Genomic DNA, 24,716 nt, shown 5'->3' with positions numbered 1-24,716 from the left:
GCTTAGATGAAAACAGGAATCCCAGCTTTTAGGATGCACACCCATGTGCTGTGTGCTATGCCTAGTCGCTCAGTCATGTATTGGAGAAGGAAATGGCAACCCCCTCCAGTGTTCTTGCCTGGAGAATCCCAGGGACGGGGGAGCCTGGTGGGCTGCCGTCTATGGGGTCGCACAGAGTCGGACATGACTGAAGTGACTTAGCAGCAACAGCAGCATGTCCAACTCTGCGACCCCATGGACACTGGTCTACCAGGTTCCTCTGTCCATGGGGATTCTCCAGGCAAGAATACTAGAGTCGGTTGCCATGCCCTCCTCCAGGGGATCTTCCCAACCCAGGTCTCCTGCATTGCAGGAGGATTCTTTATTGTCTGAGCCTAAGGGAAGCCTATCAGGGAAGCCTGAGAATGCTGGAGTGGGTAACCTATCCCGAGACTTCCTTAACTCATACCTCTGGACTTCATGGGATGCACTGACTATAAAAAGGAGTCCCCAGAGCTCTATCATGCATGATTTCACACTGAAATCTATTTCACTCAGTCAATGTCACCTCCTATCTGACCACTAGCCTTCTTGCTTGTTCTCCCATTTTTCCCCTTACCCTGATTCTTGGATTTAAGCTCTAACCCTATCTTTTCTCAATAATAGTCCTGTTTTTCTTTCCACCCTCACTGACTCAGATTTCAGAAGTAATCACCACTCCTGGTTTGACCTGACTCTAAACCCTTCCACTTTAGGTGCCTACCCTCTTAAATAGAACAGGGTAAAACTCAGGAATCCTTCCATGAAGCTTGATAGGAATCACTTTCTTTTATTCTGGTAAGAGTTGGCTTCCTGCCATGTTACTAGCTGTTTCATTTCTCCTTCAGTGATGCAGGATTGACCTGTGGCACTGGACTCAAAAGAGCGATGGTTAGAGGGTGGGCAACTTAATAGTATGCTTGAACCGAGTAGCCACCTATGTAAATATTTCTCCTTGCCACTTGATAAATGAGGCATGGAGAGGTAAGGGTCATGCATCTGATGTTTGAAAGGAGGCTGGGTAACAGCAGTCAACATCAAAACGTTTAACACCAATGATTCTAGGTTCTTTAAAAACAAAAACAATACTTTTTAAAGAGGTATGATGTGGTCATGTGGTCATAGAGATGAAGCTAAATACCACCAGTAATGGTTGTGTGTCTTAGATAGTAGACGTATGTGTGATTTTTATTTTGAATGATTGGTTGGATAGCTTTTAGTCAAGTGAAAATTGGTTGGATAGCTTTTACTCAAGTGAAACAATAAAGTGAGCCCAGGATTTGAAGTCAGACGTAGCTTGAAAATGTGCCAGCTGTGTGTGACCTCTGAGGTTAGCTCTGTGAGGTCCGTCTGCCTGTCAGTAAGCAGGGGCAGCAGAGGCTTCCTTGCAGGGTCATTGTCAGAATCAAATGGAGAGACTGTCACACAGCAGACAGACAGCAACGGCAGCTACTTTTGAATTGTAGGTCCTGCTTAGTGGCCCTTACTTGCATGTTTACAAGATGGCCTTTGAATCCCAGGCAGCTGGTCACAAGCCATCCACTTTAGGCTCAGAACAGATGGTACCTACCAGCCACCAAGGCCTCCAGCCACAAACAATCAGCTAGAGAAACTAAACAATCACTTGGTCCATCACAGGAACCATGTTTCGTACAAGGTTAGAGATTCGCCTTCTCTTTCCCAGGTTGCACTAGTGCTAAAGAATCCACTTGCCAATGCCACAGACGTAAGAGACATGGGTTCCATCCCTGAGGTCTTCCCAGGGGATCCTGGAATGGCTACCCACTCCAGTATTCTTGCCTGGAAAATCCCCTGGGCTGAGGAGCCTGGTGGGCCACAGTCCATGGGGTCACAAAGATTCGGACACAACTGAGTGACTGAGAACGCTTCACACTTGAGTATTTAAATTATCAGCCCTCAGTTTCATCATCAATATGATAGGAAACTCCCCTTTGCTGTGCCTTAGTTGTAAAAGAGTCCTTGCCTCCTTGTGTACACAACCAGTGTTTATTCTCAAATCAATATGCCCTCTTTGTTATGGTGGGTTTTAAAAAAATTCCTTTCCTGAAACGCCCACTCAGAGAAGTAAATTACCTCAGAGACATACTGGGAGGTGAGAACACACCACATTCACCAATTGGCTGAAACGTGTTTTCCCTGCTTCATTTTGCAAGTACAACACTACCCAGAACGGAAAGTTATTTTCTGGTTCTTTGAAGAGCTGTGATTTCTAACATAAGGCCATATGCTGCTCAAACTGCTGGAGAGGTTGAGCGCTGTTCCAAGGGCTCTTCAAAACAAGCACAGTGCAACGTGCGTGTGGAAAACTAGGAGGGAGTCAGGAAAGAAGCACTATGAGATCTTAGCCAGTTCCCAGAGGACTGACTCCCAGCTAGAGACGGACATGGCTGAACAGAGTCAGATGTGGGGGAGTCAGCAATTCTGGCGAGTGTGTGCAGAGAAGCCAGAGGCTGTATCCCTGTGGCTTCACCTGATTGGGAGATAGATGATCGAGTTGGAAGCTCAGGACCAATTAAGCAGCGTTTGAATGATATATTTGTAAGCCTTGGAAACACATGGACTCTTTGACATGAGTTTATTGATTTTTTTGGTTCTGATTTAATATTGTTTTATGTACCATTCTTTCACATATTGTTTTTGCCTATGAAAAATTGACTCTTATAATGAAGTTTAATATCTTCAGTATCATTTAACTGGTTTTCAGATAATGTATTTTTTTTATTAAAGCAACTAATTTACCAGCTAGTATGATGATTTGTAATAGGTGCTTTTTTTTTCAGGAATCATGACCTACCAAGCACCATGATAGGTGCCTTCCAAGCATCATCACCAGCTTTCTTTATAACCCTACAAGACAGTATTATTACCACATTGAAAACAGTGGAGAAATTGAGGGTCAGAGAGTCTAAGTAATTCACTCAGGGAAGAAAAGACCAGAAGTAGTAGTAGAACCCAGTCAGTTCAAACCGAGGTCACTGACATTCTCAAATGAAAAATTTAATCTTTGTATTTTTGGCATTCCTTTTGTTCTGTTTTCAATCTGTCTGAAATATTTCTCCCTTAGTTTAGTGATTTTTTTTTTTTTAATTGCAGTATAGAATCAGTCTTTTCTTAGTGCTTTTTATCTTCCCTGTATGCACCAAATGACAAAACTGGGGCTAGGGGGCAGTGTGGATTGTGAACAGGATCCTTTCTCAAGATAGTGTATCATGATAAAAGATTGAGGAGTAAATCAGGTGGAAATCTGCCAGGAAGACCTAAGAGATGAATAATGGGAAATAATTAAGGCCAGAGGACCCAGGATGGGATCCAAGTTGTGTGTAAATCCAAGACAGGGTTATATGACAGCAAATGTGAACCAGGACTGTTGACCAAAACAGCCTTGTTAAGTGCATATTAAAATATATGATTATTTTAGATTTAGATTTTTTAGACTTAGGTTTAGCACATCAGAAGCAAGGCAGATGAAGGTGTGAAGTACCTGGTACATCTGTGCTGCGCTGTGCTAGGTCGCTTCAGTCATGTCCAACTCTTTGCGGTCCTATGAACCGTAGCCTGCCAGGCTCCTCTGTCCATGGAATTCTCCATGCAAGAATACAGGAGTGGGTTGCCACTTCCTACTCCACCTGGTACATCTGGGAAACAGCAAATGGACTAGTGTTCTTGGTACAGAGTTCACCAACAAAATAGGCTGTGAAGGAGAATGTCAGTCCATTCTCCCGTTGTCATATGTGTATTAGTTGTCCATTGCTTCTGGAATAAATTACCACAAGCCTAGTGGCTTAAATGTATTTTTTATATTTATTTGTAAATGATTCATCTAACGTTGGCTCTGCTGGGTCTTCGTTGCTACGCACGCACTTTCTCTAGTTGTGGCGAGTGGGGCTCCCCCCTTTGCTGTGTTCAGGCTTCTCATGGTGGTGGCTTCTCTTGTTGCTCAGGCCTCAGTGGTTGAGGTGCACAGGCTTAGTTGCTCCATGGTATGTGGAATCTTTCCAGACAACGTATCAAACCCTTGTCTCCTGCGTTGGCAGGCAGATTCTTAACCCCTGGTCCACAAGGGAAGTTCAAGGCTTAAATTTATTATCTCACAGTTATGTAGGTCAGAAGCCCAGGCTGGCCCAACTGGTTTCTCTGCTCCTGTTTTCACAAGACCAGAACTAAGGGAGGTTCTGGGAATAATCTGCTATCAAATCCTTCAAGTTGTTGGCCAAACTCAGCTCTGTGCAGTTGTAAGACAGAGGTGCCTGTTTCCAACATAGCTGTTAGCTAGGGATCCTCAGGTTTGAGAGGCCACATGAATGCCTTGGCTCATCGTCCTCTTTCTCCATCTTCAGAGCCAGCAATGGCAGATCAAGTCCTTCCCATGCTTTGAATCTCTCTAATTTCCACTTCTACCTCATCTCTCCTACATTATTCTACTGTATCTCTTGACTGACTCTTCTGTCTTCCTCTTCTGTCTTTAATAGCTCACAGGATTACATTGGGCCCAAATGGATAATCCAGGGTAATATCCCTATTTTAAGATCAACTGGCTAGTAACCAGTTCCATCTGCAAAAGCCCGTTATAGCAGTGCCCAAATTAGTGTTTGGTAGGGTAGTCAGGGGAGAAGGCAATGGCACCCCACTCCAGTACTCTTTCCTGGAAAAGTCCCATGGACCGAGGAGCCTGGTGGGCTGCAGTCCATGGGGTCACTAAGAGTCAGACATGACTGAGCAACTTCATTTTCACTTTTCACTTTCATGCATTGGAGAAGGAAATGGCAACCCACTCCAGTGCTCTTACCTGGAGAATCCCAGGGACGGGGGAGCCTGGTGGGCTGCCATCTGGGGTCACACAGGATCAGACATGACTGAAGTGACTTAGCAGCAGCAGCAGGATAGTCAGGGGATGTTAACCTAAATTTGGCCTATCACATTGTGTTAATACATTTATATGCATTTCCCATTTCTGGATGAGTTTTTGACAATGCCAAGTGTTGGTCTCCATCCCCGATACTGATAACCTATAAATATTTTGGGGAAATTTTATCTCCCTTTCTCTTCCAGGCTGCTGACTATCTGAGACCTGTTCTCCAATCTCTGGCCTCTCTCCAGAGGTTTACCGGACATCTTTCTCTGATCCTCCTTATTTCCTTGCTATATGCCCATCATCTCCTTCGTTACTGACTGAACAGCAGAGCGTTTCTTATTCCTTTGTGTTCTGAAAAGTTTTCAGTCAATTCCCTTGAGCCTTGGATACTCCATCAAACTCTGATGACCCTAGAAAATCTTATGACAAAGAATCCCGTTTTCTTGTCTTTCATAATGTTTAGAAACCCCTTGAGCTCTATTTCTAAGCATTTTTTTTCTTACCAATATACATAATCACTTAATTTTTTGAACAACTAAGAAGGGAAAAACTTAGCTAACTAAATTACTGATAGACCTTTGTTTATAATCTCAACTACTCCGTGGCCTATGGACCTATAATTGACATAACCAAGGTTTAGGGCAATTGTTCCTACAATTTATCATGCATTCAGGCCTTGCTAAAAATGCAGATTGCTGGGCCCCCACCAAAAGCTCAGTAACTAGAAGTTGGATCACAGGAAATCTGCCTTTAACTCAGACCTCAGGAAAGCGTTAAGAGAGAAGCCCAAGTTCACACAGCTGCCTGGGGGGTACAGGATTTCAGCTGAAGTCTAGGGTGAAGATCATGTGTCTTTCCTTTCACAGAATGAACGGAAGTGTGTAGGTTGATAAGGACTAAGGCTTCTCCAAGAAGTCCTTGAAAGTGAGTCTTCCACTGTCCTATTGCTGGCCGCTCATCGGGGCACCCTGCTTCTCCACACTCCTGGACGTCTCACGTGATCCTGATCTGACACCCAGCACTCTTTCTGCTCTGCCTTCCCCACCCTATACCACTACTGGTCTTCAGTCCCCATCGCTGATACCCTGGGAGTACCCACAGCATGTTGCAGGAGATCTTTTGTTTCTATATCCCAATTAGTGAATGAGATTGAGCCGCTCATGTAATTCAGAAGAACAGAAGTGAACATTTATTAAGAGAAAAGGGAAGAGTATGAACATTTATTAAGCGCTATAAGTGTCTAGCTCTTGTCGATTTGGTACAGCTTGCATAAAAGGTTAGATGCTTTGCAAATGATAACTCATTTAATTATTAAATACCTTGAGGTATTATTATTCTTATTTTACAGAATTTAAAAAACTGAGGCTCAGACAACAAAACTCACAATTGTCCTGCCGTCAATCAGAGAGAACATCTTACTCCAAAGTGTATCGTCTTTCTTTCACCTTTATAAATCCCAATAGTATTTACATAAGTGTTTTATAATCGTACCTAGGAGGTTGAAATTATCCATTGCAGTTCACGTCTCTTTGGCCACCATATGCTCTAAATATTAATTATGAATGTTTTCTGTTACAGTCTTCATTTCACAATAGTCAAAATAAATAAAATATGCTTACCATTGGAACTCTCCATGGGGGCTTCCCCACTCATTTCACTCTCTCCCAAGCATTTGAAACAGGCACATGTGCATCTATAAACAGATTCCTTCCAGTTATGCTTCCTTTTCATATCTTCTTACTGATGGAGCCATTCAGCCTTCAGCCAAGAGTATCGGCTCCTCTGGCCTGTTCCAGCTTTCTGGCTGGTTGCAAAGCTGTGCCTCCCCCAGGACATCCTGGCATCTCCAGGGCTCTGACACCTCTTGCCATGATAGCTCCATGAGGGTCCTCTGTAGCCTCCTGAGTGGTCCACATGACAGACACACCTTAGAAAGTTCCATCTTGTGTTGACTGTCATTTGATTTTTGTCAAGATGAGGCTGGGATGCCTGATACTTGAGGGAGAATCAAATGATTATCTGTTCTTCTACTGTCTCCATTGGCAAATAAGGTGAGATGTCAAGAAAGCAGGGACCCTGGGCCATAGTAATTTCACAGTTTAGAGAGAAGTGTCTTTCACTGAGTCACATTTCAACTCATGTCTCTGGTATTAGTGGTGAGGGAATGTTGGAAATAGCCATGGGAGAACCATTCTTGCTTATTACTCCCTTTTGATACTGAAGGCCTTCCATATGATGGTCCATGTAATAAATTCCTCCCCAGGAATAATTTTGTTTCTCTTGAAGAGTGATATGTTTTATTTGTCATAAATGAAAGGCTGTGCCATCCCTCATGTTTCTTTTTTTGCCATAGCTACTAGTAAACCAGCTCAAGAGTTAAATTTAGTACTCATTTACCTTGATCATCTCATTCTCCATTTCTGAAGAAAAGAAACTATCTTCTCTTTTCTTCCCTATGATTTCTGAGCTTTGAAAACACTCAGAATTTAGAGAAGGGTTCATCGTATCTTTTTGTTTGAATATAGATACGTTGGGGAAGTTCTCCTGAATAGTTGCTGGGATTAAGAAAACTCAATCTAGTGGTATTTTAGTCCTCCTCTCTCATGGGTTCTTACTAATTGAGAAGAGTATCAGAACCAGTTACATCGTCAATGTTATTATACAGAGCCCTAATAAATTAATAGGAAAATGGTCTATATAAAAAGTCAAAACCCTCCATCACAGTTTATCCACATGTGGCATTCAGGACCCTCCTGTGGATGGATGTTGGTCTGCCAAACAGACTCGTACCCAACCACATGGAGGACCATGGTCTGATTCACACCTCACTGATAGCCAGCGAGAGGAAGCCAAAGCTAGACTACCTATTGGACTGACTCTGAAAGAGAGCTCTAAACCGTGGCCCAATAACTTTTCCTACCCTGTTGAGGTCAGGCCAGTTGTGAAGAAGAGAGAAAGAGAGACCACTTATGACTTGTGATCTTTACCAAGCACCACTGCACTCCCTGGGGCTGGTGTTCACAGAGGGTGTTTGGCTGAGGGGCCTTAGGGCAGGGCTGAAATCCTGTCCACTCTGCTGCTTTTTATAATTCACTCTTCTCGATGGAATGTCTTGCATTTAGTCCACCTAGCAGGAGCACCGTTTTCTAAATCACACAACAGCCCCATATAACCTACAGGGTCACTTCTTCTGCTTCCCAGGTGGTGCAGTGATTAAGAATCTGCCTCCAATGCAGGAGACACGAGTTTAATCTCTGGGTCAGGAAGATTCCCCTGGAGTAGGAAATAGCAACCCAGGTGGTTCAGATGGTAAAGAATCTGCCTGCAATGCAGGAGACCCTGGTTTGATTCCCGGGTTGGAAAGATCCCCTGGAGAAGAGAATGGCTATCCACACCAGTATTCTTGGGGCTGCCCAGGTGTCTCAGACAGTAAGGAGTCTGCCTGCAATGAGGGTTCTGCTGGCAGAATCTTCCTGCAGACTGGGTTTGATTCCTGAGTCAGGAAGATCCCCTGGAGGAGGGAATGGTTACCCAATCCAGTATTCTTGCCTGGAGAATTCCAAAGGAGACTGGCAAGCTACAGTTCATGGGGTTTCAAAGAGCCAGACATGACTGAGCAACTTAATACTTTAACTTACTTTCTTTTACTGCAGTCTCATAGAAATCACTTCTCTGATGAGGAAGAGAAAGTGTGGAGGTTCGGGGAGGGGGAAGAGCATGGGGTAAGCAACTATTAAGTGATGGTCCAGTGTTTTTCTTTCTTGGGGTGTGGAGAAAATATACCCACTCCACCTCTGTGAATTTATGAGGGGCTGAGGGAATAGATACTGTCTTTCCTGGTGGCCCAGACAGGAAAGAATCTTCCTGCAGTGCAAGAGACCCAGGTTTGATCCCTCTATTGGGAAGACCTCCTGGAGAAGGGAATGGCTACCCACTCCAGTGTTCTCGCCTGGAGAATTCCATGGTCAGAGGAGCCTGGTGGGCTATAGTCCATGGTGTCCTAAAGAGTCAGACATGACAGGAACAACTAACACTTTTGCTTTTTTTTTCACTTTTATAATTGTATATGACAGAGAGGGATAGGATGTTAGAAGAGAGAATGGCATTCATAAAGAAAAAGGAGCACTGAAGCGCCACACATTCACCAAGTGTTAGCTTAGTGCTGCTGTGTACCAGGTCAGTGGCAGGCATGGGAGGTACTGTGGTGAGTAACACAGAGTCTGTCAGAACACCTGGGTTCTGGCTTCCATGAACCTCTGGATTCTCTCTTAAGCAAACTGCTTTCTCCTCTGTGTCATAAACCTCTATGTTATCAGTGTGGTTCATGTTCTCCTAGTTCCAACATTCTTACTGCATATTTAGGCCTCTGGAGAACTTTCTGAGAGATGTTCCTTCCGAGTTCTTGGCTGGAGAATATGTACCCCAAGAGCTCCTTTCTGGTTTCTCCTTCAAACCTCCCATGCTCCTTTGTGTTCATATCAACACCACTACTATCATTGAGTGGCTCCATAATCTGCCCTCTATCAGCAGGTAGCTCTACTGAATTCAGGAATACCCACTTTAGCAGACTTAGATGAGTAATCAGAACAGCTGGGTGACTTCCCTGGTGGCCCAGTGGTTAAGACCCTGTGCTTCCACTGCAGGGGACGTGAGTTAGATCCCTGGTCAGGGAACTAGATCCCACAGGCTATGCAGCCAAAAAGTTAAAATATAAATAAATAAATAAGCATGTGCATGTGCCGTGTGCTCAGTCGTGTCTCGCTTTTTGCAACCCCACTGAATGCAGCCTGACAGGCTTCTGTGTCCGTGGGATTCTCCAGGCAGGGATACTGTAGTGGGTTGTCATTTCCTACTTCAGGGAATCTTCCTGATCCAGGGATCGAACCCACACCTCCTATATCTCCTGCATTCCAGGCGAATTCTTTACCCACTCAGCTATCAGCAACCCACCCCCTCCCCCCAAAAAAAAAACAGCCAGAACACAGGATGTTAAGTGAGAATAGAAAAGATGAGACACTGGGGAAGAGAGTGGGATTGACCATGGGCAGAATCACTCACAGAAGACAGGGAAGGTGCCTTCAGACTGAAGGCAATGGGGCAGAATTTTTCACATGATCAGTTTACTTTTGAGAATAAGCACTAGCTCCCTTGTAGAGAGGAGCAAGCCCCATTGGAAACAAGGAGATTTGATCAGGAGCTATTTCAGCAATCAGGAAGAATGTGCGGAAGGACCTGGATTAAGGAAGTGACTGACAAGATGAAGAGAGGGGATGGATTCAAAATAAATTTGGGAGCTCAAATGTACAAGACTTGGAGACTGATTAAACACAAGAAGGGAGAGGGAAGTCAGGGGAAAGTGCTCCCAGGTTTCTGGTTTGAGTAGTGGAGGGATATCTGTGCCCTGTAACAGGCCAAGGCTGACGCCTTAATCCTGGCCGGGGGTGGAATCTGGAGAAAATGATAAATGGGGCTGGAGCGATTGAAGGACAGAGACCTGGGTAGACCACTAGGCTCCCCCGTTTTAGTGCAGGCTGCATGTCACCACTTCATTGAACTCAGAAATGTAAATACCGTTGCTGCTGCTGCTGCTTCTAAGTCGCTTTAGTCATGTCCGACTCTGTGCAACCCCATAGACGGCAGCCCACCAGGCTCCCCTGTCCCTGGGATTCTCCAGGCAAGAACACTGGAGTGGGTTGCCATTTCCTTCTCCAATGCATGAAAGTGAAAAGTGAAAGTGAAGTCGCTCAGTCATGTCCGACTCTTAGCGACCCCATGGCCCTCAGCCTACCAGGCTCCTCCATCCATGGGATTTTCCAGGCAGGAGTACTGGATGTAAATTAATTTTGTCATGAAAATCTGAAGTGAACTGTGGCACTGATGCCCACCAGCTTCGGACTAGACTTAAAGAAACCGGCAGTCTTCACCCTCTAGAAATGTCCCAAGAGAACACCTTCACAAATGGGAGACATGAAAGTGAGACCATGAACAAGTCTTGAAACTCCCCAAATCCAGTAACCTGTTGTCCTGGAACCTCTCAGAAATTTACATGCTCCATAAAAAAGCATGTGGTTTGGATTGACTTTAATTGAATTCCCTTGCAAACCACAGATTCTAAGTTATCCCCTAGTAGGTATAACATTCAGAGAAGGCAATGGCACCCCACTCCAGTACTCTTGCCTGGGAAATCCCATGGATGGAGGAGCCTGGTAGGCTGCAATCCATGGGGTCGAGAAGAGTCAGACATGACTGAACGACTTCACTTTCACTTTCATGCATTGGAGAAGGAAATGGCAACCCACTCCAGTGTTCTTGCCTGGAGAATCCTAGGGACGGGGGAGCCTGGTAGGCTGCCATCTATGGGGTCGCACAGAGTCGGACATGACTGACGTGACTTAGCAGCAGCAGCAGCAGCAGGTATAACATTTATAGGAGACATGTTAGTTTACTCTGAATACCCCACTGATTTCTAACAGTAGCAGAACTCAGAATAAGATCATCTTTTACTAGAATGCCAGAGCTACATGTTGATTTCTGCAAGCCAAAGAAAATAGGTGTTGGTAATAAAAGAATAATGTTTTCAGATAAGAAGAAAAATATTTAATTCATTCCATGCTAATAAATATCAAACACAATCTCCTAAGAAAAACCACACACAATCTCCTTATACTGTTTGGTTTGTTTTTCTCTAATCCAACGCAAGGCATTTTCTTTGGGGGAAGAAAGAATACTTTTTCCAGGTCTGGAGATTAAACAATTTAGTAGTCGCTTCACGTTCAGCTTACAAAAAGGGGATTTGCATATGAACTTGCTTCGGCAAGAAAACACATCTGAGCGTGTTTCATGGGAACTATCTCTAACCATGGCTCCATCTTTTCTTTTCTTCATCCCTATAGGTCACTGGATTGAAACTATCTCAGGACCTCGATGATCTTGCCATTCTCTACCTGGCCACAGTTCAAGCTATTGCTGTAAGACACTTGAATGCCATTTTTAAAGAGATTTAGGTCTATTGATAAAGTTGAGACTGCATATCCCCCAGGATACATCATATGCTGTTGTGACAGAGATTCTAGGGAGCTTGCCAAAAATAGATGCTTGTCCAGAAGGAAATTCTGAAGATCTTTATCTACTTTACTAATAGCTTCACATAGCTGAGAACTAAAAGGAGTTAAAATCTTAGAACATCTTACCTACCATTTATCTACTTTGTCTTCTAAGTTCAATTAAATAGAAGCAAGCAAGCAGATGCCATGTTCTTGTGCATTAAGAAGAGCTGGCATTAAGAATGTCCAGATTTATAAAATATGTGATATTGTTCACTTTACAAAAGCATCCAGTCCGGGGTTCCTTTAAATAGTAAGCTTCCTTGGAACATGAAAATGTTTGTTTTTATAATTAGGTGCTTAAACGAAAGCATTGGATGGTTAGGGAAGGAGAAAGGGGAGAATTCAGTGTTAGGAACTCCTAAACTGAAGATCAACCAGAAATGAAAACAAGTTTTTAGAAGGTCAAGCATCACTGTCTAAGGACTCATTGTCTAGAGGTGATCTGTGAGTGAGCTACAGGAGGGCTCTAAACCCTGAAATAACATGAAAGATTGCATGTATGTGCATGTTAGAAAGTGCATTTGAAGGGAGTGAGTCATGGCTTTCAGGATCTCAGAGCTGGTAGGAACTCCAAAATAACAATAATCCAGTGAGGCTTAGTTGCTCTGCTCTGGAAAGGGAGTTGGAGACTAAAGGAAAGGAGAATCAGTTCCCTGAATTCTGAGTCATAGTTTATTTTTCATAAATATACCTACTTAAGCAAAGTACTTTTATTTATTCATGCTATATAGATATAACTATATGCTATTCAATTACTCTGTTCTCCACATGCCACTTTCATATCCTCATTGGTTTAAAGAATAGAATTACATACATAGTTTCTATATGTCCATATCATCAACTAAAGTACTTTCCTTTTGTTTGGATTTACCCAGGTACCACATACATACAATAAAAGAGCCCAGTTGGCCAACACAATTAAATAATCCTTTTTAGCTTATAAACAAGTTCATCTAGAAACAACTTACTGAAGCAACTGTCTTATTGATATAAGAGCTTGTCCAGTCCAGTAATACCAGTCAGCCTGCTTTATTTATGGGAACTTGGTTTAAAAAAAAAAAAAAGGATAGTTCTGACATCTCTCAAAATGGCAAGAGTGACTAGTATGAAAAGATGAAAAAATGGAGAACAGAAATATGCATCAGTAGTAAAGGTAGTTATTTAGTGATCTTGCTTTATAGTAAAGATAATAATAATAAATGATACAGTTTTGAGATATTATGTACCAGGTAGTAGGCTAAATATTTTACATACATTATATGACTTTACCTTATGAGGGAGGAATTATAATCCCTGTTCCAAAGATTAGAATCTAAGCCTAAGTGAGGTTAATTAACTTGCTCAGTTTCATACCGCTAGTAAGTGGCAGAACTGGGATTTAAACCCACAGATTTGTAAAATAAACCTGGGTACACAGTGTATTGAGGAGCTTTTATTTTCTGATGTTAATGTGTGGAAAGTCTTATAGTGGAATGAATCACAGGCATTAAAATGAATAATCTAGGAAAATATCAGCGCTGCATGAGGCTCATCCTTCTGAGTCCCTGCTAAGAGGGAAACATGAAGAAGGAGGCCACCCAGGATGAGCCAAGGGTCACCATCATCTGATGATCATCCCTGTTCCCTCTCACTGATGCCCACTGCCTGTGCCAGGCACCAAACAGGGTACCTTACCCACAGTGAGTAACCCTGTAAGTAGGTGGGCTTGTCTCATTTTACAGACAGGGAACACTGCTTGCCAAGGTCAAACAGCTAGTGCATGGCAGAGTCAGAATCTGAACCTCTGTCCTTCTGCTCTCTGGCTTTTGCTCTTTCATGTTACCATGCTACCATTGCTCTTGGATCAGTTTGTAAAAGCTACGTGATTGAAATAAGCCTTCAGGCATTCCCAAGAACAGTTTTGATTTGACACATTTTAGAAAACATCATTAATCTGGCCAGGATTGTCCCACAGAGTCCCCTTCCTGGTAAGAACAGTGTAGCAGAAATCCAAGAATGTACAATGCAGGCCATGGGTGGGGGAAGGCTGGGGCGGGGGAAGCCAGCTACATTTTCCAGAACACCACACACTTGGCAAATCACTTTTGTTTGTAATAGGTCGTACATGTATTAAAAGCTATCATATTTATTCTCTCCATTGTTTTAATGACCTTTATAGCACCACAAAGGAAAGGCAATTGAAGACAGATTTTTCAATAAGGCTATGTTGTGCAGTCCATTGAACTGTGAGGAGTTCGGTCTGTTTTGCAAAAGTATCTGGGTGTTCTGATCTTTTAGTTCATTTGTGTGTTTTAATGTGCATTTTAATGAGCATTCTAATACCAGAGATTTTCCCATGATGTTCAAAAAAATGTGTTCACTGACTATGAATATTCCTTACACCTATTGATTATAAAGTTATTTAAGCACATTCCTCTCCATAGCAATATCTATGGTTGACATTTTCTAAGAACAGAATGAAATTAAAGAGATATTGTAGTGAAGTTAATTTGAGACTATGCAAAACCCTTCATGAAATGAAATTCTCTCTTGACCAAGCTTAATTGAAAGACCTGTCAAACACCCAGTTTATCCATAGCCTGTTCATCTATAGTTTTCTTTGCAGAATAGACTCTTTAAAAGTACTATTTGCATTTGAAGTCTCTCTATTTGCATTTGGTTCTGTACATTCCCAGTGGAACGGCCTAATTTTAATTTAAATTTCTCTGTGAAAACATTTTTTCCAGAAAGGTGAGCACAAAATCATTTTAGCACAAAGCCCTTTGGTGGGGCGTTTAAGGAGGGTGGAGTGTTTCACACAGAGTGGCGTTTAAGTTGCCGAAAGGGAAGGCCCTGTAACTAACCAGCAGCCTGAGTGGGAATTTCCTGCTGACAATGCCACACGGAGGATAGACCGGCCATCCCAGCCCCTCTGGAGGGAGCGCCTCTTGTTCTGATCGCTTCGCAACTTTTCCCAGAGAATGTGCTTTGTGTTACTCTCCTCTCAGGCCTGCTAATCACATGAGCCCCCAGGTTTCTGGTTTTAGAAATATCAGAAATATCCATTTTGCACGGCATCTCCATGCACGTTAGGAGGCAGCTTCCCCTCCCCTGAAGCAGAATGCATGGCTTTAAGCAAATTATGGAAATCCTAAATGGGGATAATAATATGCAGCTTTTGATTTTTTTTCATAAAATTAGAAGTGATGTTAAAGAGCATAGCAGAGTGCTTAGCCTATAGCTAATAACCAGAATAGCTCTCATTTCTAAATACCTTCCGTGTACTAGACACTCTTCTCTGAGCTTTACATATGCTGTCTACAGCAGCAACTTTGCAAGGTAAATATTTCTGTATTTCATCAAGTCTAAGACCACATTTTAAATTTTCGTTGCATATTAACATTTTAGACAGTCCATGGAGTTATCAAATGAAAAATATGATGTTTTATTCCCATTTTTAAAATGAGAATTGAGTCATGGAAAGGTTAGGTGTGAATTTGATTCTAAAAGTAGGTAAAATGCCTGAATGCCTTCCCAGGTTTTTTTTTTTTTTGGTTTTGTTTTTTTAATTCAAAAGCCATACTCTTATTTCCTAGGTACAGATTCATGCTCCTAGAGTAGACTAGGGTTACCTGGAATCCACGGACACCAAATGATCCATGGCAGATGTAAGGCCATTTGTAGGGCTCCTAAAATTAATTATAATACTATTTTATATATGACTTTTTTCTGGGGAGGTCAGTAGGCTTTATCGTATTCTCAAGAGGGTTCATGACCGCCGCAAAAAGCTTAAGAAAGAACACCTGGGGGTAATCAGGCATATTCAATAAGCAGGATCTGGTCTTATAGGGTACAACATGTTTTAATCTTTTCTTTAACACACTACATCTGTGGATGATCTTTGGCGGCCCAAGTTTTATCTAATCCATATTCTTACTAGACTCGCTAATAGCTCCAACAAACCTGAAGACCTGTGGGCTGGAAATGCCTGGTTCTGCTCCTGAACTGCCCCCACTATTGCAGGAAAGGGGACCTCTTCCAGGACTCAAAAAGGGGTCTAATACTCGGAAATGAACTGTCCAAGGAGACACACGTGCCGACAAAACAAGAGACTTTATTGGGAAGGGGCACCCGGGCAGAGAGCAGCAGGGTAGGGAACCCAGGAGAACTGCTCTGCCACGTGGCTCACAGTTTCAGGTGTTATGGTGATGGGATTAGTTTCCTGGTTTTCTGTGGCCAGGGCCCTTCCTGGTGGTGCAAGCACTGCTCAGTCAAGATGAATGTCAGCAAGAAGGATTCTGGGAAGTAGTAGGACATGTGGTGTCTCCTTTTGACCTTTCCTGAACTCTTCCACTTGGTGGTGGCTTATTAGTTCCAGGTTCCTTGCTAGGACCTCCTCCATCCCTCATTATTTACTCAACAGCAATCAGGATTTTCTGCATCCTGATGATTTCCTAAACCCTCTTCCCTTCCTTTGGTGAAGCTCAGATACTGCATGTCCTCAAGCTGAGCTGTCGTCGCCTTCTTTGTGCACTTGAATGCCATCTGACCAGAACCACTGTCTACCTTCACTGAACCTGTGAAGCCCACACCCCACCTTCTTGGTGTTTGCACCATCTCTTACCTCCCAGATCCTTAACCTCCCTTTCTCCCTTGACCTTCTCCTTCCCCTTGACCTTTTCTTCCATCTGCTTCAGCCACTTCCTGTGTGCACACCTGGGACTTGGTCACTCTCCATAGTTGCTCTGTCTGAACATCTCAAGGGCTATCGTGACACCAAAATACCTTCTCCCTCATTTCTTCCCAGAGCCACTTTCTCTAACATCACTGTGCAGCTGCCTCCTAACATCATATCACAGTTCATCTTTTTGTTTTTAATCCTCTCTCAAATAAATGATGATTTGGAGACTTCCAGTTTTTTAATGTTCTAGGAAATTATGGTTTTTAGCTACTCTAATACCCTACCTAAAACTAATGACTTATGTATTAAGATTCACCTTGATGACCCTATGGTAGTATCTTCTTGTCAAGCATCAGTTTTTACTGAGTTTTGTGAACTGAACAAGACAAGGATGAAAATAACACATTTTCGAAAGATAGGAAGACACAAGGGCTGAAATGAAAATACGGTGAAGCTTGAGCCAAACAGGGCATGTGGTTTCTGCATCATCTCAGATCACTAAGGACTGATGAGGAATGGATTCTGGCACTGGAAACCGTCTCATTAGAACCACTACCTGGCTTCAGGTGATAACAAAGGTTCTTTTAGCCCTTTGCCAGCCTGAAGTCTTGTGGCTCACCTTCCTTGTGCAATGAGAGCCCTCTTTCCATGTTTCTGCTGCTGAGTTTGTTGGCGCCATTTCCAAGGAACTAACTTCTTTAGTTCCTCTTTAGGGAAGGAAAACTGACTTAGAGATCTCCAGCAGCGATCTTTTGAAACAGAGTTTTTTGGAGCAGAGCTGCCAGTCACTCCATTCCCCATAACTTATAGAGCAGAGGTCCCCAGCCTGCCAGGTTGCACAGCAGGAGGTGAGTGGCAGGTGAGCTAGCGAAGCTTCATCTGTATTTACAGTTGCTCCCCATCACTCATGTTACCAACTGAGCTCTCCTTCCTGTCAGATCAGCCACAGCATTAGATTCTTATAGGATCACGAATCCTGCTGTGAACTGCACATGTAAGGGATCTAGGTTGCACGTTCCTTATGAGAGTCATCCAGAAACCACCAACCCCACGCCAGTCTGTGGAAGAATTGTCTTCCACAAAACTAGCCCCTGGTGCCAAAAAGTTTATCGTAGAGGATCTGGACCATAGTGGATACTCATCAAATCTGTGTAGTTGAATGAACTGTGTTAACACTGTCAACTTGTTTTGTCAATGTATGACTACTGATAGAAGCAAATGGTATAATAATTCAGAAGGTTTTGGAATCAGGCAGACCCAGGTTGGAATTCCCACTCTGCAACTTAATATAATGGCATTATCACGAGCAATGTAATCTCCTTGAGTCCTGACTTTCTAAGAGAGTATATATATGTCAGGCTCCAAGTGCAGGTTCTACTGCTGGGTAAACACTTAGCAAATGTTCTATATCATTTCCCTTTGCTACCATGCTGATGCTTTCTTCTATTTTTCCTTTTAAGTTCGGGACGCGCCTCATTATAGAGGCCATGGAGTCAGCAGGGCACTCGATCAGCACCCTTTTCCTGTGTGGTGGCCTCAGCAAGAATCCCCTTTTTGTGCAAATGCACGCCGATATCACTGGTAAGTATGAGGAGGAAGAGTAGAGATTATCCTAGACTTGACAGCACATGAATGTGGCCAAGATCTAGACAGGGTAGAAAAAAGGAGGATATAGGTGGGGTGCCATATTATTTGGAGCATTTATGTTAAAATGATTTTTTTCTTAAGTTAACTGCTGTTGTCATACCAGGAAAAGTGACTTCTATGTGTATCCAACTACTGGATGATGGTAAGAAATAAGAGAAGTTGGCAAGGGCCAGATCTTAGTTTTCAAATATTTACTTAAGAGTCTTGAGTACCTCTTCTCATACCCCACTTTGGGTAGTATTGAAGATACAGAAATGAAAACATGATTCTTGCCCCCAGAGAGCTCAGGGTCTGTGGAAGAAGGCGGACAGCAAACAGACACATCACATCTAGTGTAGCAAGAGCTTTGAGTGAGAAAAGCACAGGGTGTTATGGAAACACCATGACCTTGCCCTGGTTTGGATCTGTAACAGTGCAGGGCAAGTGACTGGCGGAAGTGATAAGCAAACCATCTTGAAGAAAGATTGCCGAGCCTGGCTATGGTGGGAGCTGTGGGTGTCTGGCTGCTGGTGGGAATTTGAGCCCTGATTGAAATGTCAAGATCCTGTGATTCCTTCTCAACTCATCAGAACCAGAGATCATGACACAGATGGAGGGAATCCTGGGTAATGGGCTGATCCTTCTGTGATCTGAACAGACAAAAGCAAGCAGGCTTCATAGTGCAGACTCCCGAGCCCCATGGAAGGGACCCCATGAATAGGAGGCCTGCTTGAGTCCCAGTGGCTGACCTGGGCTCCTTTCCCTCTGGACCTGCTGCCCTCATGCCTTTTGCTCCCTTCTCTCCCACTGTCTCCTGAGAACTCATGTTCCCACTCCCCACCACCACACGGAGGCCAGGTACCAGGGCAGGGCAAGCAGAGGGAAGTGGGAAAGGATTGAACCCTGCTCACAGCCCCAACTCCAGTCTCATCTGATTCTCCCTCCACTGGCCTCCATTCATCATGATCTCTTGCTGCCCCCCTGTCCCCTGTATGCCATACCTCTGATGAATGGGGGCTCCAGTTTTCTGCCAGACTCTCCCTTCCCCCCTCCAGGCCACGAAGATACCCACAGGTGAGAGCTTTCCCACACATGATGGGCAACATCACCCTCTTCACGTTATGAGATCAAACTCTGTTGCTGAACCCCTTCTTAGAGGTAGGGAAACAGAAGCATAGGCCAGTGAACAGTATCAAAAGCACACGGTCTAAGGGTAAGTATGTAAAAATAGGAGTAGAATTGACTACACTCAACTGCACTCCTACTCTGTGTCAAGGTAAATCACTTTATTTACATTTAATCTGCACACACCACCAAAGGTAGGAATCGGTGCCCCTGTCTTACAGCAGGGAAACTGAGGGTCAGGGAGGTGACTTATATTGACCATCCAAGGTCAGACACCTGGTAGGTGCCGGACTAGGATGGTACCGGGTGTGTCCAGACCTAATGTCCTCTACACTATGCTGCTGACCCAGGTTTCTTAACTTTTCTGCCCAGTTTATAACCATTTAATGATGAATCCCCCTTTCCTAAAGTGTCCAAAACCTATGGAAACGGGCCATATGGAGGCAGAAAAGAAGACGTAAAAAAGGAGCCCAGATTACCTTATAATTTTCCCTAAGAGAAAAGCCATAACTAGCTTGTTCAAATACAATTCATACTTCAGATCTGATCTGTGAGTGACTTTCCAACATCCAGCCTCCAAAGAGCCACCAAGACTTCCTACCTGGATCTAGGAAGGGAGATAGAATCAACCCTGGCTGACACATCACCCGAGGGAATAGGAAACAATGGCCCGAGAGCAGGGCAGCCGGCCCTGACTCTGCACTGTGGCTCCAGCCTTTAGGAAAGTGAGTTCTCTTCCAGGCCTCACACCACTGAGCTGACTCAGAAGAAAGGGGTGCAGTGGCTTCATAGAAAGTTCTACTTTGGAAACTGTTCTGCTTTAGGCTGTCAAATGAAAAGGCTGTTAATCGTTATTTGGATTCCGATTGAAACTGGACCCTTTGTCTCTGACTGTGGACCAGTTACAGTTTTGAACAAAGGGATCTTTTCTTTGGCCTGAAATGCCTCTGCCTGGGGAAGCCTGTGATTGACAAGTGATGGCAAAGTGCATCTGCCTTGAAATGCTTTGGGTTCTGCTAGACTCATTAATGCATCAGATAAAATAGTTCACATTCCAGGCAAAGCTGCCTTCTTCCTCTCCTTCACCCAGCACTCTGCAAAAAGAACACATTTGCATTTGTTTCTGTAAAAGACGGGTACACAAGCTGTGGGTGTATAGGTAGAGTGTTTGGTGCCTTGAAAATTGTAATTGCTCTAGTTTTCCTGCAAACAAAGCTATAGAAAGAACCATAGACCTGATACATGGGTCTCAGGAATACATGTGAAAACATAATGGAATTTGGCAGATTCATTGGAGATAGTATGGAATAATGGAGCAGAGCACTAGCTCTGTGACTTTAGGCAAATTGCTTTACCACTCAGCCTCATTTCCCCCTTCTGAAAGGTAGAAATAATATTCTTTCCCTCATAGAGAGCATGCCGAGGAATAAATACTCATGAGTTTGTGTGCACCAATCTCTGTGCTTAGCTTAAGATAAGTGTTCAATGAATGTTAGTTCACTTCTTCCCTTCAGGCAGCCCCACGCCGAAAAGATGGAGGTGCATTTTAGAAAAAAAGAAGTTAAATATTTTGTAAGCAAGTCTTTGCCATTTGGGGAACAGTCTGCTCCTGCCTGCTCCATGCAGGAGAGCAGGAGAGCAGGATTTTGCCAACTTGAGAAATGTCCTCTACGTGAGGAAGAGGAATCTTGTTGTACCCTGGGCATATAGTTAACTGTGGTTTCAAGAAATACTTGGTGTGTACTGAGTAATTATAGGTTTCTCTCACTGACTCGGGACTAAATGTTCCTCCTAAATTTTGTTTTGAAAAATTCTGGCCATTTCAGTAGGGGTTTCCCTGTGCCTGTCTTATTCATTATTCAGTCATTTACTCTTTCATGTATTCATTCTCTGAGTTTGGCACGGGCATGTAAAGAAGAACAGTCCTGTCCTGCCAAGAGGCTCATTACAAACAGAAAAAGTGTTCTTGTGCTCTGACCACTCTCCAGAGAGGATAAGGAGACCCAGAGGACGTTGGTGTCAGTATGAGTCAGATCCAAGCAGAGAGCAGATGACACACTCACATTGGATTAACTGGAGATAAGTCCAGTAAAGGGTCTGTTTAGAGGCATGGGCAGGTTTGAGGGAAACCCCGGCCACCAGGCAGTACCATGAGTCTACTCACAGTCTAACTACCCCGAGGCTTCCAGGGGCCAGGGCGGGAGGTAACCCACCTGGGGCTGAGGGGCTGCGTGAAGAAGGGCCGCCTGACTGCAGATGAGCTCAGTCAAGGATGTGATCAGAGGGCAGGGGGCCTGCAGACATGGTCCATACAGGTCAGTGTCCCAGGACCCAAATCGGATAAACATGAAGAATTTGGGATTTTCCAGGCAAGAATAATGGAATGGGTTGCCATGCCCTTCTCCAGGGGATCTTCCAAATCCAGGCATCAAACCCTCATCTCTTGTGTCTCCTGCATTGGCAGGCGGGTTCTTTGCCACTAGTGCCACCTGGGAAGCCCAGTTTAGTGCTTTCTCTAAGCCACAAACTCTTTTAAGTGCCTTATTTACAATATCACTTTTTTTTTTTAAGTATAGAAGTTGGGTCAATTTTTTATGAGAATGTTCCGAAACAGTATTAAAAATGCTCAAATAAGCTTGTAAATTCTCACAACAACTCTGTGAGATCAGTGGAATTTCAACCTCATTTTGCAGCTGGGAAAACAGGCACAAAGAGGTTAAATAACTCACCTAGGGTCACACAGCTAAGACAGGGAGGAAGCCAAAATTCAAACCCTGGCAGCCTGACTCCAGAGTACTTTGGGCTGCAACTGGAGAGCTGAGAGGGGATCCACCCAGCTCCCCCTGGAGTCCCATTCCCGAGGACAGGGGCCGTGAGCAGTTCTTCTTTGCTCAGACCAGTGAGGCTTTACCAGGGAAAGAAAGGCTAGGAGGCAAGCAGCATGTGGGATGATGTCATGTGATAAGTCCAAAGCCCATGGGATGGTCAAGATCACATTCCCATCCCCACGATCCCCAGACTCTGCAAAGGCTTGTCATGCTCTCTCCACGTGTGGCCCACACAGCCCTCCCACGTGGCCTGGTGTCTCTCCTGTCTTCTGGACGACTGATGGGCATCTCCCCCATTCTTTCCCCACTGGTCCACTTTCCAGCCCAGGTGAAGTGCACCTAGAAGGCCCTCACCCCTCATTGAGATTCATCCTAACACCACCATTCTGAAAGGGATTGTGTTGAGCCCTGCACGTACCCTTTCCCATTAAATTCCAGCAAACCTGTTATTATCCCCGTTTTACACAGGGGGAAACTGAGGCTAAAAGTGTATAAATGACTTGCTGAAGAACACAGGGCTAGTGGAACCAGGTTGAGCTTTTCCCAGAGACCCCACCCCATCTTATCAGCAAAGTCTCCAGCACTGCCCCTGTGGATGGTGCTGGTATTCCTAAGTCTGCTGGGATATGTGTGAGAATTCTGTCCCCTGTTCCCTTCATCAAGGGTAGCTGGGGAAAGGGCCCCAACCTTGGAGTGGGATGATGAGTTAGGAGATGGTGGGAGGGCAGAGGAGGCTATGTCCAGGAAGTCTTCCCCAGAAAAGACAGGAAGAAAAATCCAGTCTTTGGAAAAACAATGTCTTGAGTAAAGGAAGATCCTACAGGTCTGGCCACAGAGCTTACCTCTGTGGAGTTTGCTGCCATCTCCTGATTATCAAAAATATTTATATTTTATGTATTTTTTTTCATATGCACACATATAAAATACTAAGAATTCTAAATTATTCCTATTCATCTTAAGTCCACTTTGAGCTAGGAGTGTTCCTCCCTACCTGGTGGACCCCTACTCATCCTTCATAGTCTTATTGAATCCTGAGCTCCACTGCTCTGACCCCCTTCCCCATCTCAAAAATTTATTCGTTCATCATATAAGCGCTTACATGTGCTCAATACCAGTCTCAATTCTAGGGATTCAGCAGTGGACAAAATAAAGCCTCTGCCCTCATGGAGCTTGTGTTCTAGCAGACAAGACAGAAAACCAGAGAAGTAATAATACAGTGTTGGAGGGCATTGAGGAAGTCAAGGGGGATAAGGGATGTTGTGGGTAAGTTGTCATTTTCCTTCGGATGGCCAGGAAAGCCACAATGGGAAGACATGTTTGCACAAACTTGCAGGAAGGAGTTGCCCCAGGGACATCCTGAAGGAAGTGACCCAGACAGGAGGAACAGCACAGGCAAGGCCTGAAGCTGATTCAGGAAAGAGCAAGGTGACAGGATCATGCGGCCTGGAGGAGAGGAGGAGCCAGTCAGGGTGGGAGAAGTAGCCCTGGTCCTGGAGTGCCTTGTCAGCCTTGGTAAGGGCTTTCGCTTGCACTCTGAGAGATGTAGGAGCACCCCCCCCTCCAAGGTTCATCACACCCTCTGTCACACTTCCCTTTTCTTAGTGCATCTCAGTTATAGACTGAACCCCATGTGAGGCCTCTGTCTCTTTCTCATCCATCTCCCCTTTGAGACCTGAGTAGCAGAGAAGTCAGATTCATCTCTGTCTACCATAGGCTCAGTAGAGCACTTCAGAAAAGTTTGTAGAAAACTACTCGAAATGGCAGGTAGCAGCTAGCAGAAGCCTAGAAACCCTAGGCAGAAAGGTCTCCTGAGTTGAGGTGTGTGTGTGTGTGTGTGTGTGTGTGTGTGTGTGTGTGTGTGTGTGTGTGTTGGTTCCCAAGGGACCCTTGTCTATGGTACTGGCAGGCAGGTAATCCTACAGAACTGGAACTGCAGGGGGCAGGGAGGGAGCCCTGCCGCTGCCTCTACATCAGGTGTTTGTGCTGCCGGGGCTGCTGACTGGCTCCCCTGGCCCTGCTCCCTAACCAAGGTGTGGCCTTGTTCTGCGCAGGCTTGCCTGTGGTCCTGTCGCAAGAGGTGGAGTCTGTACTTGTGGGCGCTGCTGTTCTGGGGGCCTGTGCCTCGGGGGATTTCGCTTCTGTACAGGTATGTGAGGACCAAGGGGTGGGCCGTGGCCCCGCCCCTGTCTGGGGCTGTCCTTCGTCTTGACAGCAGCTCATGTCTTGCAAAACACACACAGGATATAATTAAGAAATGATAGGTTCCAGCCAGGGAAAGCACAAACACTTCTAGCTTCAGACGTATTTATTGCAGTTTTCATTTGACTTGGCCTTCGTTACTGTCAGTCGTTCTGTTCTTCTATTGGCTTTCTTTTTTTTTTTTTTTCCTCCTTTAAAATAGCTCTTACATGATTTCATCTAAATTTCCCCATTTTTTTTTCTTTTAGCAAGTGAAACAGGTAAGGTAGAAAACTTAAATT

General features: G+C 44.3%; 1 protein-coding gene across 7 annotated transcripts in view; it reads left to right on the top strand.

Moving 5' to 3' along the window:
• Positions 1–24,716, top strand: part of FGGY (FGGY carbohydrate kinase domain containing) — a 516,697-nt gene that overhangs the window by 391,487 nt on the left and 100,494 nt on the right. For all 7 annotated transcript variants that reach the window (XM_070367946.1, XM_070367945.1, XM_070367942.1 and 4 more), the window contains 3 exons: positions 11,785–11,859; positions 18,118–18,238; positions 24,288–24,382. In XM_070367946.1, coding sequence (XP_070224047.1) covers positions 11,785–11,859; positions 18,118–18,238; positions 24,288–24,382 — 291 coding nt within the window. The remainder of the gene's footprint in view (positions 1–11,784; positions 11,860–18,117; positions 18,239–24,287; positions 24,383–24,716) is intronic.

Source organism: Bos mutus, chromosome 3 (genome assembly GCF_027580195.1).
Source record: "Bos mutus isolate GX-2022 chromosome 3, NWIPB_WYAK_1.1, whole genome shotgun sequence".
Lineage (NCBI taxonomy): Eukaryota > Metazoa > Chordata > Mammalia > Artiodactyla > Bovidae > Bos > Bos mutus.
Note: the sequence above shows the minus strand (reverse complement) of the source record. Positions and strands in the feature narration are given on the sequence as shown.